General features: G+C 23.0%; 1 protein-coding gene across 2 annotated transcripts; it reads left to right on the top strand.

Annotated features, from left to right (window-relative positions):
• Positions 1-1,155: 1,155 nt before the first annotated feature.
• On the top strand, positions 1,156-8,023 carry LOC145829866 (uncharacterized). 2 transcript variants are annotated; one of them, XM_082937742.1, is made up of 5 exons: positions 1,156-1,265; positions 3,437-3,535; positions 6,080-6,273; positions 7,308-7,457; positions 7,544-8,023. In XM_082937742.1, the coding sequence occupies exons 1-5, from the start codon at positions 1,211-1,213 to the stop codon at positions 7,550-7,552; spliced, it is 507 nt and encodes a 168-aa protein (XP_082793868.1). In that variant the 5' UTR covers positions 1,156-1,210; the 3' UTR covers positions 7,553-8,023. The 2 variants fall into 2 exon arrangements, with proteins under 2 accessions (XP_082793868.1, XP_082793867.1); XM_082937741.1 differs by having other exon boundaries at positions 7,308-8,023.
• The last annotated feature ends 9,889 nt before the right edge of the window (positions 8,024-17,912 follow it).

Raw genomic sequence — 17,912 nt, 5'->3', positions numbered from 1 at the left:
ACCATTGGCGCGTAATACAGTAGCAACTGTTCGGAGTAAGAATTAACTTGAGATTCAGTGTAAGACTGACACTCTTTAAGATCTTTTTTGTTTTCTTTCACAGTGGTTCAACTGATTTTGTTTTTTTTAACAATTTATGTTCTCTACAAAAATTAACAATTAAAATTTTTACTTAAGTTTTTTGTTTTGTTTAAAACTTGTTAAGCTGCTAAAAAGCCCGCAGGCTAAATAATTATTAATCTAAGTTGAGACACTAAAAGTGTATTTGTACATGAGACGTGTTTGTAGTTAAAAACTTTTAAATTAAACTAAAAAAATATTTTCTCAACAGCTTCAATTTAAAATGTAAGCATGAAAAAGTTAAAATACTATATAATTCATCAAATTATACTAAAAGCCTTAGAACAACTTTGAAAAAGCTTATAAAATACTAACGACATCTACACATCATTGTTTTAGTGTAGCACAATTTTGTTTTTACAGTTTAAAGCAAATTAGCACTAAGAGAGTATTACATTACCTTGATAACATTTTTTTTTTGTCTAATTATGTTTTTATTCAATATATCTTTGTGTACCTTAATTTGAAATTAGATCAATGATAAATACATTATTATTAATAAATTTGTTGTTTAGTTTGTTTCTTCATTTTCATTTTTAAGATTTAATTTGTTACATTTAAACTATTTTATCAGAATAAGTATTTAACAGTAAAAGAGAGAATTTGTGTTTAGATATTATGTTAAAACCTATTTAATAAATAAAATTGGCTGTTCGTAATATACTACATAAAAGTTACTTATTTTGGTTTTAAATCTTTCGAAAAGTTAAAAACTTTTTATCTTTCTTTTTCGTGTTTTACTAAACATTTTTAAAACATTGAGAAAAATATTTAACGTCAAAGGTAAAAACTAATAGCAATAAGTACTACTTGAAACTTAAAAATATTTAATTGAAGTTAGTATAAGGATTTAATTGAAAAACAAAAACTGTAAAAAAATAAAAACTTGTAAGTACTGTTTAAAACTTAAAATCAACTAGATAAAATTTTAGGATTAAAATATGAAAGACTGTCTTTTATTTTTGAGTTTGATTTTAGCTTTAAACAATTTTTTTTTAATTTACAAAAATATTAAATAGAAAATAATTGTTTTTTTTTTAGTTTTGATTCTCAAAGTTAACATACTTATTTGGATATAATCCCAACAGTGATGGAAGCACTAAAAAAACTTGGTTGCAACTTTTTTAGAAATCAAGATTTACCTGGTTAGATATTTCAAACAAATATTTTTTTTAAATTTCGAAACATAACACTAGTATTTATTAAAAAACAAGTTTGACTTATAGATATTTTTGTACCTATTTTTTGCAAACAAATCAGTTTTAAAGTAGCAAAGAAAAAAAAGCTTGTTCCAATATGTTTATCATAATTTTAAAACTAACTTATAATTTAAAAACTTTTTAACATAAACTGTTTTAGAATAATCATTATAACAATACTATAAAATATATTTAACATAATTGTTTTTTTAAAAGCCTTGTTCTATTTTATGCTAGTTGTAAATAAGCATATTATTTTTTGTTTTATAGTATAAAAACATAACATAGTTATTGTTTTTTTAAATTTTTTAAATTCAAATACACATTTAATGCAACTAGAACCAGCTAAAACTTTACCTAACAATTATATAAATACATGAAAAATATTTAAAGTTATTGAACAGCTGTAAGTAATGAGTATCTTGTCAATATAGAAACTTAAAGAAATATTAGATATTTAAAGACTTATTTTATTTAACTTATTATTTCTGAATCTTTTAATAAAGTCACCAGATTTTTAGTTATTGTAAAATGTAAAACTGACAACTTTATCTTAATTGTAAGGGGTCCAACAAGTATACCAAGTAATCTTGTGTCACCAGGGCAATCCTGTTTTTGTTTTCAATGTTTTTGAGTAAATTAAACAAAAGTATTATTTCTTTATACACTAAGTACCATGGATAAAGTTATATGTGTTAGAATGTATTAAAGTAAACTTAAAACATCTACGTTTGCTAAGATATAAAATTCTTCAAACTTACTCTGAATCTATAAAGCAGTACATTTTGGGACTTCCGCATTGTTTGCTGTCTAAAAATCTCTAATTTACCTTGCCTGACTAATAAAAATTTTCTTTTTCAAATTCGACTTAAGTAGTTGTAAAAATTTTAAAATGCTTTTTGCGATTTTTCAAAAGAAAACAAAATTGTAAAAAGTAAAACTTACTTCGATTCGAGTTATAATAAAAAATACTATTTGCCTAAATACATTATTAGATTAAAGTATATTAAAATTGTTTATACTTACGGAATTTACAATGAACTTTCATATTTCAAGCGAAATTTATACAAACTAATGTTACTTATTGAGTTTTTCATTTGCTTGATTAATAAAATGAGAAAACGTTTTATTATTTCAAATCGTGTCATAAACCCTTTTTTTGTTATTCTAGTTACTAAAAACTGAAAAATTATTGAAATAAAATAGATTTTTATTATACTAACTATTTTTAAATAAATTAAATCTACTACATTTTTCTTTTCAGCAAAAAAAAATAGAGGTTAAATACTAATAAAAAAAACATAAATAAAGTAATAGGCATAAAAGTTTTAACAAGATAACTAATTCTTACATTAATAATTTTAAGTTTATATATGTTTATGTTTAAGTGTTTTTCTTAAAAAAATATTTTTTTGTTAAACTAACCAGAATAACACTTTTTGTTATTATTTTTTAATTTTGTCTGTCTCTAATTAAATGATTCATGATATAATACAAAACAGGTACTTATTATTTTGCTACAACAAAAAACTTAATCTATGTTTACTAAATTAATTATATAAATATAAAGAATTAATTTATATAACTAAACTATTTCTACTTGTACACACAGTATGAGATGAGCTAAATGTTTAAAAAAAACTACAAGTACAGACCGCTGTACTTAAAATAAAAAATACAATCTGTATTTATATATTATTCGAAACTAATTTTTGTAAAAACATAATTAAGTATTCTAACTTTAAAGTAAACATAATAGAATTATTTTAAGTTTGACTGGTTTATAAACTTTAGTAAATCTACTTTACTGTATTTTGCTGATAAGCTTTGATTTTCATACATGTTACTATTAGTACATAAGCGTTTAAGACTAAGGAAAAATTACTTTTTTATGATTCAATTTTTGTATTCACAAACTTAAAAAATACTTATTCAAAAAAATTCACAATAAATATTGTCAAATTCGTTTGTAACTGTCTCTCGATACTATCCTAGTAAGATATTTTAATACATTTAGCTTAGTTTTGTCTTTAAAATCTATCAGGTAAAGTGACTATATGTTTTCACAAACTCTTATAAAAAAATTTATAAAATAACCTTGTATTATAAATTTCCAGACATGAATAAAGAAAAACAGGAGTTATGGGATTATGTTGTAGTTACTTCAAAAAACTTCTGCAAACATGAGTTATTGAAACAAAGTCCTCAACCATCAAGTAAGTGATTCCAATATCATATCAGTTAACTTTTGTTTCTAATAAAAATAAAATAAGCTTAATATTTACGACAATGGGCTTGACAACTAAATATATTTAAATATTTTCTAAAATAATCAATAGACGAAAATATTATTTAGTGAAATAACTTTTAGATAAAAAATGACTTGTGCTATAAACAAAAAACTGGGATTTTTTATAAAAACTAGGTTAAAATTTGCTCCTTTTGACTTTTAGCAAACAGTTTTAAATGTTGTTTGATTGTATTATAAAATGTATTTTTGATTGTATTAAAATGTTTGATTGAATTTTAAAATTATTTTTTGAAAACTACACCATCCACTGAGTTAATTCTGACTAGCGGACTAAAAAAACTGCTTATTCCCTAAACAGAAAGTATAACATAATTGTTTGTACGTAAATTTTTGAGAAAATATTGCTGATTTTAAAATCAGAATGTTTTATAAAATTAAATTATATACTAATTATTACCTGTTTTGTAGTTAAATAACAGCAGGTTATTCAAAACTTCTAAAACTAAAACGTTTTAATGCATAAATATAATTTTATTTTTAAATTGTTTTTTGTTAGCATGTTTATAGTTTCAAAACAAAAAGTTTTACAAAACCACAATACAAAAACAGGGTACAATAAACGAAAAATACATAAGTTATACAAAAAACTATTTTGATATAAGCAAACTTTAAAATTTTTATTACAAAATATTGTGTAATATATATTAAATTTTTTTTAATTTTAGAAAATAAAAATTATTTTATTTACCAAAATGAACTTTAATTAAGTGTATGAATAGAATTGTTTTTATTTTTTAATTTTAATTAAGGCATTTTCAATAAGTAACAGACCATATTTGTAAGAAAACGTCTTTTGCAGGCTTATTTTTGGAAATTGTATAAACAAAAAATCAAAAACAGATTATAGAAAGTTATACAAATGTCAATGTTATTGGCTAACAATGAAATTTGAAGCATGTTGCTCAACATAAAATAGTAAAAAATAGTTAGGTTGTTTAAATAAATAAGCCTTGCACCAGATATTTTTGCTTAGAAGTCCTGATCCTGAATCTAAGCATTAGTCTACCAACACCTGACTTAAACATATTTAAGTCTAAAAATATCAAATACTTTTTAAACTACTGTACTACAAACTATTTTTTTTGAGTCACAGCTTTAATCTAAACTAATATTTATTTTAAGTAATTAAATGGCACGTCATTTTTTCTTTAGATTTAAGAACAAACATTTTAAAATAGTTTTTAAGTTCTTTGTATAATATGTAAAATTTTATTTTGAAAATTACACAAAGGTTATAATCTAAGCATGTAGTTTTGTATTGATTATATAGTATATTGGACTTTCATGCAATACAAACTAATCAATTGAATAAAAATAAATGATTTTTTAACTTCGAATTTATTTTTAGTGTTATATAGTTATATACATAACTACAACTGTCTGCAAAAAAAACTTAATGCAATTTTTGTTAATCTTTAAATATTTAGTGATAAATTTTTTTATTTTAACATAGCAACAGTACAAAACTTACTTTGCTTTAGAAAGGTTTCTGTGCTTTTTATTTCTTTGAAAAATTATCTTTTTAAATCAGCAGTTTAGACTTAAATAGAAATAGATTATTCTAAATCTAAAAAAAGTCTAATGTTTTAACATTAAGCCATTTCGTCGTGAAAACTGTATAACTTAACACATTTTTATCGTTTTTTTTTTGCTTTTGTAGACCTAAAACAGTGAAATTTAAAACATCTAAGCATAAGATTTTATTTTGTGTTTTTTTTTGTTATACCTAATGTTTTTAAAGTAAATACTTTTTTGAGAATTTATTTCGAAGTTTCTATTTTTAATAAGTTATGAAAAAATAAAGTTAGAATGAGTTTTATGCTTAAAAGTTGGAAGAAAATAAACCTTTAAAAAACTACTTACTGATAAATTGCTTAAACTAACAATTGTTAAGCAAATAATAATTTTTTTGGAAAAATATTGTAAACATCTTCAATAGTTTCAAATGAATTATAGCTGAAAATTTCAACAAATATATTTTATTTTTGTACTTAGTTTTCGGTTAGCATTGTACTTAGAGATTTATCTACAGTTTTATCGTTTAGCATATGTTCATACGCTATTATTCATGTAAATTTTACTAAACTATTGAAAGTATAACTCTAATTACTTATGATTTTAATTAAAAATTAATGTAAGCATATTAATATGGAAAACTAACTTCGAACTATCAGTAATAGTTTACAACTCAATACAAAACAAGATAGTTTTAATTGTGCATAGTAATAAAAGTCAATTACCTTGGAAACTTAATTTGTTTTTATTACCACTTAATTATTTTTAATTGCACTTCTATTTTTAATGTTTTTTGTACTTAATTTTATAGGTAGTTAAGTGTTTATTAGACTTTTAAGTAAATTTAAACTTTTTTCTAACCTAAAAAATTTCTTACGGCTACAAAAAATAGTTTGAACATAAAAAAACATCAAAGCAGCTTTTTTCTGAACAGTTCAACAGCAAAGACAGCTGCCATCCCCCAACAACTGGCTCCTCACCCTCACTTACCCCGTCATTGTGGTTTTTGTTGTGGCGCTGCTTCTCTCCCTGCTGATGTACACCATACGGAAGAACAGAAGGAAGCGGTACGAGACCAGGAGGGAGCAGCAGGAAATGATGCAGATTAAAAAACTCGACAGTTGTGAGGTTTGTCAGATGTGCAGATTTTTTTTATAAACTGCTAGGAAATAAACATTTTATAGTTAAATTTTATGTTCCTTTAATTAAAAGTGTTGGAAGTTTGAAAAAAAGTAAGTAGCTGCTCTCGGTACCTTTTTATTTCATTGCTTTAAATTATTTCAAATAATTGTTTTTTAGTTAATTTTAATAATCTATATTTTAAACTTAATCATTTAATTTTAGAATATGTGATAAGTTGAGCAAGAAAAAAAATATTATCAACTGTACTTCTATTTTTGGTTATAATGATTTTAAAAAGTATAAATTACTTTGTCATTTGGTAAGAACATTTTGTTGTTAAAACCTTTATAAACTTATGAATAATTTAAATTATTCATTTAGTTTTCATGCGTGCAAAAAATATTTTCATTTGGGTTTATTTTTTGGTTCATTTAGGTTAAATTAAGTTGAAAATCGTTGAAAGTTACAAGCACAATTCTAAAAATAAAAAAACTCAGCAAAGATCTTTTATTTATTAAAGTTTTAAACTGTGCTTAATAGATAGAATCATACTCCAAATAGATAAAATTTGGATCATTTTTTGTTTGTACATTAAACATTAAAAGTAAAGTCAAAAATGTTTTGTTTAAAAATAGTAGGAAATCTAATTTATTTTTTTTTTAATCTTTACTGTTTATTAAAATACTTTTTTTACTGATTATTTTGAAATTTTCAGTTTCGCTCTTTATCTAATGACCAAAACTACCTTCTGTCTATAATATACATCTGTCACAATAAGTAGTCTTAACTATTTAAATAAGATAGATTTTTTTAACAAAAACTTTATATTTAGATTGTTTTAAAAATTAGTTCAATGCAATCTGGAAAATAATTTTTAAATTACAAAAAAAAAATTATAAGTTTTTCATCACCTTAAACAGCATTAATTTAACAAAAATAATTCTGTATATTTTCACTCATTTCATACAGTTTTTCATTGCTCTATAATAAATTAATCAATTTTTTTAATACTTTTTTTATTTATTTAACATTCTACACAGGACGAAGTAATTGAAATAGACTCCGAGGCAACGTCAAACGATTTTGTGGCAACCACTGAGTTTTCCAACGACGACAGATCGAGCGTGGCGGTTGCCAGCGAAAAAAACACCATCTATGACAATGAATGCTCAATCGTGCGTGACAATGAGGTAAAAAGTAGCGGCTATGTTGATTTACTGTCTGATAGGGAAAAAAACTGAAGTTCGAATGTCAATCTGTTTATTTATGTTAACAGAAAATTTAGGCGTTACAGTGGTGGTTGCTCCTTCTAGCAAGTTCTAGTCAATTTTGCAGTCGAAAGCAAATTTTCTTCTTCTCCTTTTCTTTGTGTACTTTTGCTGCAATTTGTTACTTATTTAACTGTTCCTAAGTAGTGGTGCCAAAACTACACTGTACACATTATCTGTGTTAGAGTACAGATTAACAACTTTTTTTATTTTTTGTTCATATTGATATGGCACATGACATACACACGGTATATAACTATTATTGTTACCTAAAACATTTTGATGACATCCTTTTGAACTATTTAATTTTTATAATGTTTTATAACTATAAAAACCATAATATAATAGTTTAGTATAAAACAAACTACTTGAACTTTTGCTATGAGACAGCTGAAGGAAATGACGGTAGTTAAACTGTCTTTAAATCACATGTGTTGTTTTTACATTTAAATGTATGTAACAATGTTGAGCTGCAAAACTGTTGATATTTGAACAGCATATTTTTTTTAGTTTATTGTTTGTTTACGAATAAAATACCTTTTTTTTGATAAAAGTATTTTTAGTAGTATACTGTAGTTCCTAACAACTTAAGGATTAGTAACATGGTTTTTTTTTGAATATGAAATTAAAACTTTAAATATACTACTAAAAATTGCTAACTATTTCAAGGCTGTTAGAATAGACAAAGTTTTTTATTCTTGTCTATATTTTACCAAAATCTTTTATTTTAATGTTTTATTACAATAAAATATTTAAGTTTTTTTTCCAGAAAAGACCTATTAATAAATATTAAACAAAAAAGGTTTTGTTATTATAAAACTTGCAGAACAAATATAATAATGCTTATGTTAAACGCATAATTTTTTTTTAATATATGAACGGGTCGTTTTAAGGCGTTTATTTTGAGGTAGGAAATTTAATTTTATTGATATTTAAAACATACTAATTTACGTAAAGATATTTTGCAGAATTCTAAATTTTTATTTGTTAGAACCTATCTTCTGAAGCTGAGTAAGCACATAAAAAGTAAATTTTATCTTTCTATTGAAATAAAAAGCTACTAATATTTTAAGTCTTAAAATAAACTTTTCTCAACTTTTTGACTTACAAGTCCAACATTCAAAAACTTTTACATTTTGACAAGCGGTTCTTAATTTAGGATAGTACAAATAGCTTAATGCGTTTAACTTGTCATTGTTACTTGTAAGTAGACACCGGTCACCACCATTAAAAAAAAAGTTTTACGTAGAGTAAGGCAGAAGAAAAATAAATAAAACCCTTTTCGTATCTTCAGAACTGGTTTCTAAGTAATAACTTAAAAAACATTAACTCTATCAGAACAAAAAAAAACATTCTTCACTTTTATTAATATTTCATAAAATATTTTCTCAAAACAAAAAATATTTTGTAGTGTTTCGTTTAAAATATGGTAACTACGACCAACTATTATACCATCCATGATTCTAAAAACCAACAAATAGAGTGTTTATAATAAAGTAAGTATTGAATAATATCTTATAATGTTTTATAATGAAAAAAAAATTCAAAAACTTTCTTACTTAAAAACAATGGGAACAACCTTTTTAGAAAATAATAAGAATTAAACAGTCAAAACAAATATACATGAACTATGGTACCAAGCATCAAAAGTAAGTAGTATGATAAAGAAAACATACTTATTTCAAATTTTACTTTTCTTTAATGCTATTTTTTGAAAAAGTTTAACTAAAAAAAAATTAAGGTAGCTCTTAAAAATTAGCAGTTGTCTGATTTTTCACGTTTTGTCATAACATTTATGTGTTATGATAATTATGAGTTTAGATAAGGGTCGTTAATTTAACTCTAAATCTTTTCTTTATGATATTTATAAAGTTTTAATACATCTCCTATTTTACATAAATAACTAAAAACAAATTCATTATTTGAAACTTAAAAATAAATTGCTACTGAAAGGATAGATATAAAAAACTTATAAAAGAAAAAATTGTACCTTTACTCTATGGGTCGGCAGCCTTTTGTGAATCGCGGGCAATTGCTCAGAAAAACTTGCGGGCCGCACTATATAAAAAAGTATTTTGCGAACCGCAGTTTTTTGAATATTTGTAGTAAACAACATAAAAATACCAATTTAAACCAAAACTTTGGTAAGTAAAGCAATAGTTGAGCAGAAGTGGTGATTAGCTATTAACTTAAGATCCTAATTGTAAGCTTTTACGACAAAAACATTTCCTATTACTTATTTTAAAATGGTTTATTTTGAGGTAAAAATTACCTCGCGTGCCGCAATTTGTCGACCCCTGTCCTACTCAGAAACAATTAATTAACTTAAAATATTATGTGAATTGGACAAACTTCACTGTAGTAAGGGTAGTTGTTAACCAATACGGATTATCTTTTTAAATGCTTAATAACTAAACGATAACTTTAATAACTAATCTTAATAATTATACCTTTCAGATCATTTGCTTTTTGTTACTTCAAGTTATCTTTTAAGATCAGGCTCCTCAATTCTTTTTCTAATGTGTAACAATAAATTCTGTAACAATAAATAGTTTACACGAAAATAGTTAGGTACTAATTTAAATTACAACAAATGCAAAATCATTAGAATTTTGTGTTAAAAAAACACCATATTCATATTTTTAAGGTAACACTGATTAATATTATCTATGTCTTCAACAACAGAAACTTTTTTTTTTGAAGTGAGTTAGATATTTTATTACTTTGATAAAACATTATCTTAGTTAATATATTTTATAAGGCTTTAATTGCAACTGAACATAGATTTGCTACGTTTTATTTAACGTATTTAAAATATATTATATAGAAACTTCAAGCTAATACTTTAACTTTATTTCTACTAATTTTAGCTGTTTTTATTGAAAATATTTACTTAATTATTGTTTGATAATCCTAATAAATTTTAACTCTATACTGAAAAAGCTTAAAAATTTATTATTAGTAGAACTTTTTTCTGACAAATTTATGCGTGTTGACTTGTTTTTGTTATAAGTAAAATTATTTCTAGAATAAGATCTAACAAACTTTTTTTCAAAAATAGACTTTATTAACAAAAAATTGTCGATATAAAACAGCTTGAGGATTTTCGTTGCCTAATTTGAACAAAATGCGATACAAAATGCACACTTTTAAAACTAAAGAATTTATTTCTCAGTATAATCAATGTTATAAAATAAATGTTATTAAGTAAGTAATTTTATCTAAGAGAAAAACCTATTTTAGGTTTTAACAAAAAAAAAAAAAGCAAAATTAAAACAAAAGTACTATTAAACTAGTTATTATTAAATTTAGAAAATTTGTTTTGTGTCAGCCAACAATAAATCATAAATTAAAGCCAAATCAAGGTCATATTTTTTTAACTTCTAAAAGGTAATTTGTATCCCTTAAAAAAGTTTGAAAGAATTTTTATTACAAAGCAACAGATGTTGTAGAAAGTAGCTATTTTGAATCTTAAAAACAACTATGCGTCTAATAAGTAAATTTTTACTCTTTAATTTTTACAATTAGATAACTATTAGCTTAGTTGATATAGAATTAAGTTAGTCAAAAATAAAACTTTTAATTAGAATTGTAATATAAAATAAACAAAATTTTTATTGACAAAAAGAAATAAAACTTTTCTTATACTATGTTTAACAATTAATTACGGTTGTGAAAATCATAATTTAAAACTTTTGTTTATTTTCACTAAACATTTTTCAATCTCAAGTCATCAACTTTTATTTGAACGGACATGTTTCTTTTCCCTTTTTTTAATTGGTTGGTAAAAAATATAATGGTGCTGAACTAGTTCTTTGACTTTCATGCAAGGAAACTTTTCTTTTAAAGTCTTAATAATTACATTTCCTTTAATTTTAACTAGCTTTTCGCAGATTTTTTCAAAATCACGTATTTCTTCATGAGTCCACCGATCTTCATACATCTTGGTGTTGTTCTCAGTCTCTGGATTAATTGACTGGTCATATACCTTTCCTTGGTAATATTCGTTGGGTTTTACTTTCAAAAAGTCAGGAATATCAGCTGTAAGTGAAAGGACCTTTCCGGGAACTTCAGATGGATTTAAGATGTACAGATTACACATACTATCAGGAGTCTTTTGTGTTCTTCTTATTTTAATTGCTTCTTTTTTGTTTTGACTGTTAAGATGGTTGAGTTTATCCTGAAGCCATGGTGGAAAATCTCTTTTTCTGCTCTGTGTCTTTTCTTTTTTCATAGTAAATTACTTTTATTAGATACTATTTCAACTATAATTACACTACCTCTAGAAGTCTAGAAGTATTGGTTAGTTAGCTGATACTAAAACAAAAACTTAAAAAATAAACAGTTGTAAGTTTGTACAAGTTAAACTTGATTTGTTTTATAATTAAAAAAAAAGTTATAGTGCAGTTTTCTTTTTAAAATATTATGACAGCTATAATTTTTGGTTCATATTGATTAGAAATTGTCTGCATTGTTGCAACTAATTTTTTTTTCCGTTTTAGTGTTAATTGTGCTGTGCACAGAAGTATGATTATTAGCGTAAATTTTATTGTAGTCTTATAAAAATTCAGGCACCAATTAAGCAATACTAAAAATTTTATTTCTTATATAGTAACTAATTTTTTAAATGTACTCAGTTCAACTTTCATGTAGTTAAAAAAGTATAAAAAAATTTATACTGTCTAAGAACAATTAAGAACCTAAAACTCATAGTTTAATTTTATATAGTAATATAGTTTATGTTTTTTATAAACTGAGAATTTTTATACTCAGGCTCGATAAGAACTGGTTAATAAACAAAAACAACTGCCTTATTTAATACATTAAATTTGATTAGATGTACTATCATATTTTTGTAGTTTCTAACTCACTTTTTTTACATTTTATATTGCAAAAAAAAATCTAAAATGGATTTTGGATTTTTTTTTTTTTTTGTTTAATATATATATATATTATACTAGTAAAACTAAAAGAAATAGTACACAGTATTTACAATTTATTACTGCTACAATATAGAACAAAGCTTATAGTTATTATCTTTCTAAACGGAAACTTGGTAATACAATGATAAAGTTTAAACTGTATGATTGTGTTTAAAATATGTTAAGACTATTTGTATATTTAAACTTATAATAAACTGTATAACATATTACTTTAATTTTCTTATTTTACTTTTTGGCTATTTCATTTTATTTTGCGATGTTTTTCTAAAATTTTACAAGGTTATTGTAAGAAAAAATGCTTATGTGTATATTTTATGACGGGATTACAAAGTTTAAAAGAAATCTTTAACACAAACATGTGTCAAAATTATTTCCATAAAGTTTATTAATAACTCTTTTTTTTAATTTCGCTATAATCATCAAACTAAAAACAACAACCTTTAAATTTGTTAATCACCATGTACTAAATTGAAAAAATGTTTGCATTATCAATAGTATAACTGTAAACTTGTAACAAATAACATAGAAAAATTTTAAAACTTCATGAGAGAAAAAGTTTAGTTATTTATATGGAGTTATTATTCAATCTTCAAAAATATCAAAAGCTTTTTTAATTTTTCTTTTACAATTAATTCACACTACAAATTTTTTAAGGTAACTTAAACAAAAAAAATTATGTAAAACAATTAAGTTTGTAAGATATTTAATATTTACTAATTTAAAAAAGTACTATTATATATTTTATTTTCACACAAGTAATATTTTATAAATACTAATAATAATAGTAATATTTAATAATATTTTATAAAAACTTAAAGACTAGGTTTATTTAAGTCTGAATGAATTTTTAAGACATTTAGAAATGTATTCTATTTATTCACATTTTTATATGTTGCTAATGTTTTAGTATTTTTGTTTCACAAACCAAAAAAAAAAGTTTTTATTAACACTAAAGATGCTTATTGATAAAACAAAAAAAAAATGTTTAATATATAAAAAGATTACAAAACTTCAATACAGCTCTCTAAATCAAGGTTTTTTGATGTTTTATAATATATTATAGTTATTTTTAATGTTTACACTTTTTTTTTCTTGCGTGCAAAAATTAAAATAGCTGAAATAATAAATCTATACTTATAACTTTAATTTTTCTTAAACTGTAATTTTTAGCTTTTTTAACATAAACTTTAATGACTTAATAATAGAGCATCTTTTCATAAAAGAAATTGTGTTTTTTACAGACTAAAGCCGGTAACTGACTGTATTTTTTATTTATTAGTTTAGTAAATTAATTTTATTTTATACTTCTTTAGTTGTGTTGTCATTTGCAAATACCTAAAAAATCATAGTTTAACTAATCATGGTTGCTTAACTGTAGTAAAATATTACAAACTAAAACTTAAAAAAATAATTTGTTGTTAAACAAATTTTTAAAATACTATAGTTTACTTTTATTTAATCAAGAAAGTGCTATTATAAAACAATTGATCTTATATTTACAGTCTCAATTACATTATTCAACAAAAATATAAATAAATGGAAAAGTAAACTTTTTCTCAAATTAACATTTTTCAAACATTTCTGCATATGATAATATTTCTTTATAAATTCATTTTTGTTACAAAAAGTCTATCTCATCACTTTTTTTTCTACTAACAGAAAGATAAGTATTACAATACACAGAATTAATATATTGATTAACACAGCACAAACTTTCTGCTTAAAACTTTTAGGGGTAATTATGAATTTCGTAATGATATTAGACACTTTGCATATTAATGAGATGAAGTTTACAGTTCATTAAAAGTTGTAAACTTTTACTTAAGCTAAAAAAATATTAATGAATAAAATAAATTTGATTTTATTGAAGCTTCTAAAGAGACTCTTTTCGTTTTTTAAATACAGAGCCACTAATAAAAAAAAAAATTTAACAAAAAGTGTTATGTAAAAAAAAATTGTTTAAAAAAATTTTAAACTGGTAAAATTTATCACAAAATACTTATCATTTAAAAAAATACAATTTCATTTTACTTGTTTACTGATATTGTTCGCTGATTTTGAAATAGTTTAACAAAATGTCTTGCAAAAGTTCAAACTTTTAATGTTTTAGGTTACTTTTAAAATGTGTCATATTGTTACTTTTACTAAGTTGATTGAAAAAAACTACTTCATTCATTTAAAGTAAAAAAAACTTTTATACAAAAATGCCAAAATGTTACAATTCTCAAGTGGTCCGATTGTAATGTGAAAGTGTTTTCCCCAATATTTGCTGCGTCAGCAAAATTTTTAAAGCTTTTTTTATACTTTTATTAATTTATACCCTTATCCCTAACCTAACTTACCCAAACATAACTAAAACTTATCAAAAAATAAATTTTTAGTAACTTAAAATAAAAAAAATATGAAAAAATATTTTTTATTTTGCTGATTCAGCAAATATTAGGGGAAACACCTCCACATTACAACATGACTCATTCTCAAAGGTACATACAAGTACAGTACAACACTAATCTTTACACTTCAAAAACTTTAATTAGGTTTATAAATATTATTGTGAAAAAAGCTATATCTGATATTGAAAAAATTAAAAAGCTTGTTTTAACCCCAAGGTTATCAGAAAATATAAGATATCTTAATTCATTCTGGTGTGAAGGCCAATTCTTTTTTTTAAGTGTGTTGTAAGTATTGTAAACCAGTGGTTCTTAAAAAATTTTAAAGCCGTGCACGTACAAATTCTTTGATTTTTTTAACAATTTAACTTAAGTTATCTAAAATTAGTTATTTTTAATTTAGTAAAGACTAAGACTTTTTAAATATATTTATTTATTTACTTAGATAAAATAGTTTACTAAATTTATTAAATCTTTAAGTAAACGTTTCAAAAATTTTGAATTGGTTTTCTTATTATATAATCTTCATTAGGCACGAGGTCTAACAAATCCGAAGAAAAATAAATTCAGATGTAAATATTGAAACAATACGGAGAATGGCAAATTTAACCATTTTACTTGAATAGAAAATAGTATATACACTAATGAGCTTCATTTTCATCGAGTGGTTTTTAGTTTAGAAAAATAAGTTGAAACTACAAGCTGCAAACCCTTCACAAGAATACTTAATACTTGGTTTAAATATTTATGGACTTGTTTAGTTTTTTAGTGCTGTTGCAAGATTTTAATAAGAAAGTCGCCACAAATTTACTCGAACATTAAGTGTTCTAATTAAAACGAACAGTTTTTTTTATTATTTAGAACTATTTGTTTCTCGAATTCTAGCAACCATGCATTGAAAGTTCAGTTTTATGGCACTACTATATATAACTGATTTACTATTTATTTTATCAATTACCGCCCAGTTAAACCACTGACCTGAGTGGACTTTTAAACTAAAATATGTGAAATAAAACAATAAAAATTACAATTATAAAAAGATTAACATAACAAAAGTATAAGCTTAATAATAATCTTGGTATTTATTATGCTATTTCAAATTTAAATAATAATGAGTAATTATGAGCTATATTTTTATTATTTGTGTATGTTTATACAAATATGTTTCCACTCTTATGTTCTTTTAAGAATATTTAAACCTTCTTCTGGTACAAATCTACTTTTTTTCAATAAAAATTTCTTTTTCAATGAAAAGTTTCAAGTTTTTCCTTTTATAATTATGGCTTTGGTTAAAGCAAAAGTTTTTTTTATTTACCATTTGTTTGAAAAACATAAATGTATCTCAGATGAAGTATAATTTTCATAAAGATTAACGAACCAAAAGTTCGATCGAAGTATTGGTCTAAGGACGTGGTGTACACAAATCCTTTCGGTTATCGAGTCATACTCCACTAAAGCAGTTAAAGTCTTGTCCAGGATAAAGTTTAAATGGTATAGTTTAAATAACTACATATCTTATTCAAAAATATACTGTTAATATATAAAAAAAATTTTTTTTTTTTAATTTGCCAGCTTTTAATGTAGTCAAAGCTTAAAAATATATTTCTGCAACTTAGTTAGTCATGTTTATAATTCTTCTTTTTTTGTAATAAAAAAAATATTTTTCTAATAACTAATATGTTTGATTTGTTAGGTGAAAGTTTTTTTTTTAATTCCTTTTAAAAATGTTAACTTTAACAAATGTAATTGTTATTTTTACAGCGAACTAAATGATAATTTATAAAAAAAAAGAAACTGATTAAATTTTAGTCACATTACAAAGAATTTTTTTTAATATATATAAAAAGTAAATTTATAGTTTCCTTATACCTTTGAATAGCCATTTTTGAGTATACTGTTTAACTCGAGTAACTTTGGTTTTGTGATCTAGAAACTAGGACTAAATTGTAACAACTTGTAACATATTCTTATAGTTTTTTATTAGTAAGAATTTCATTTAACACATAACATTATTTTGTGTAAATAACATTGCTAAGCTCTAAAAATACTCTATTAGAAAAATTAATTTACCATTAACCAAAATAAATGATACAATTAATAAATAAAATATTTTGACTTATTTTATTGTTTTAAAAAGTAACCTAGTAAACTTTTTAAAACTGTTTTTATGCCAGTTTTACGTTGATAACTTATTAACACTTAAATTCTTTAACTTAGGTAGTTATTTACAAGCGTAAAAACAACTCTTCAAAATGAAAAAAGTTTGAATTCTTATTTTTTAGTTTATATACTAAGCATAGTCTTAAATATTAAAGTTTAGCTTAATTTACTATTTGTAGGAAAATAAATTAGTTGAGGTTAGTTTTTTTAAGAAATTTTTGTTAACTATTTTAAATAAAAAAATGTGTTTATAAATAGTAAGTAAAAAGGTTAAATAGTTAAACTAGTTGCTGAAGTTACTGATAAAACTTTAAGTTGAAAATGATAATGCTATATATTTATATCTTAAAAAGAATTCAGAAGAAATTTTATGTGTCTTTAATGTCAGGTAACATAGTTTAGTTTTATAATAATAACATAGTTAAGAATACAGATAAAAATATATTTTAAGTCATAAATTTAAATATCTAAACTTTTATCTATAACTTACTGCTAATCAAAACAAGTATGAAATGATTAAGACTTTTTAGACAGGTTTTGTTTTCTTATTAATTATATACTTTTTTTTATGTAAAATTACTAAAAAATGTTATAGTTAAATCGTAATTAAAACTGCTGATAAATATTTAAGTAGTAAATATTTTAGCCTACTTTTACAACTATAAAAAAAAGAAAATTAATAAAAAACAAGCCTTATATGTGTTAACAAGTTTTTTTTTTGCTTTAAGTTTTTTTTAGGTATACACTTACAGCTTTTAAAATTATATTTTGAAAATAAGTTAAAAGTTTACTTTTCTTTAAAGCATTTAGTTTAAATGATAATATCTCTAATTAAACTTTTTTTAAAAGACTAAAAAAAAACACATGACTAACAATGTTTTGAA

Source organism: Thalia democratica, chromosome 2 (assembly GCF_965202585.1).
Source record: "Thalia democratica chromosome 2, ktThaDemo2.hap1.1, whole genome shotgun sequence".
Taxonomy (NCBI): Eukaryota; Metazoa; Chordata; class Thaliacea; order Salpida; family Salpidae; genus Thalia; species Thalia democratica.
This window is presented reverse-complemented; position numbering and strand designations above follow the sequence as displayed.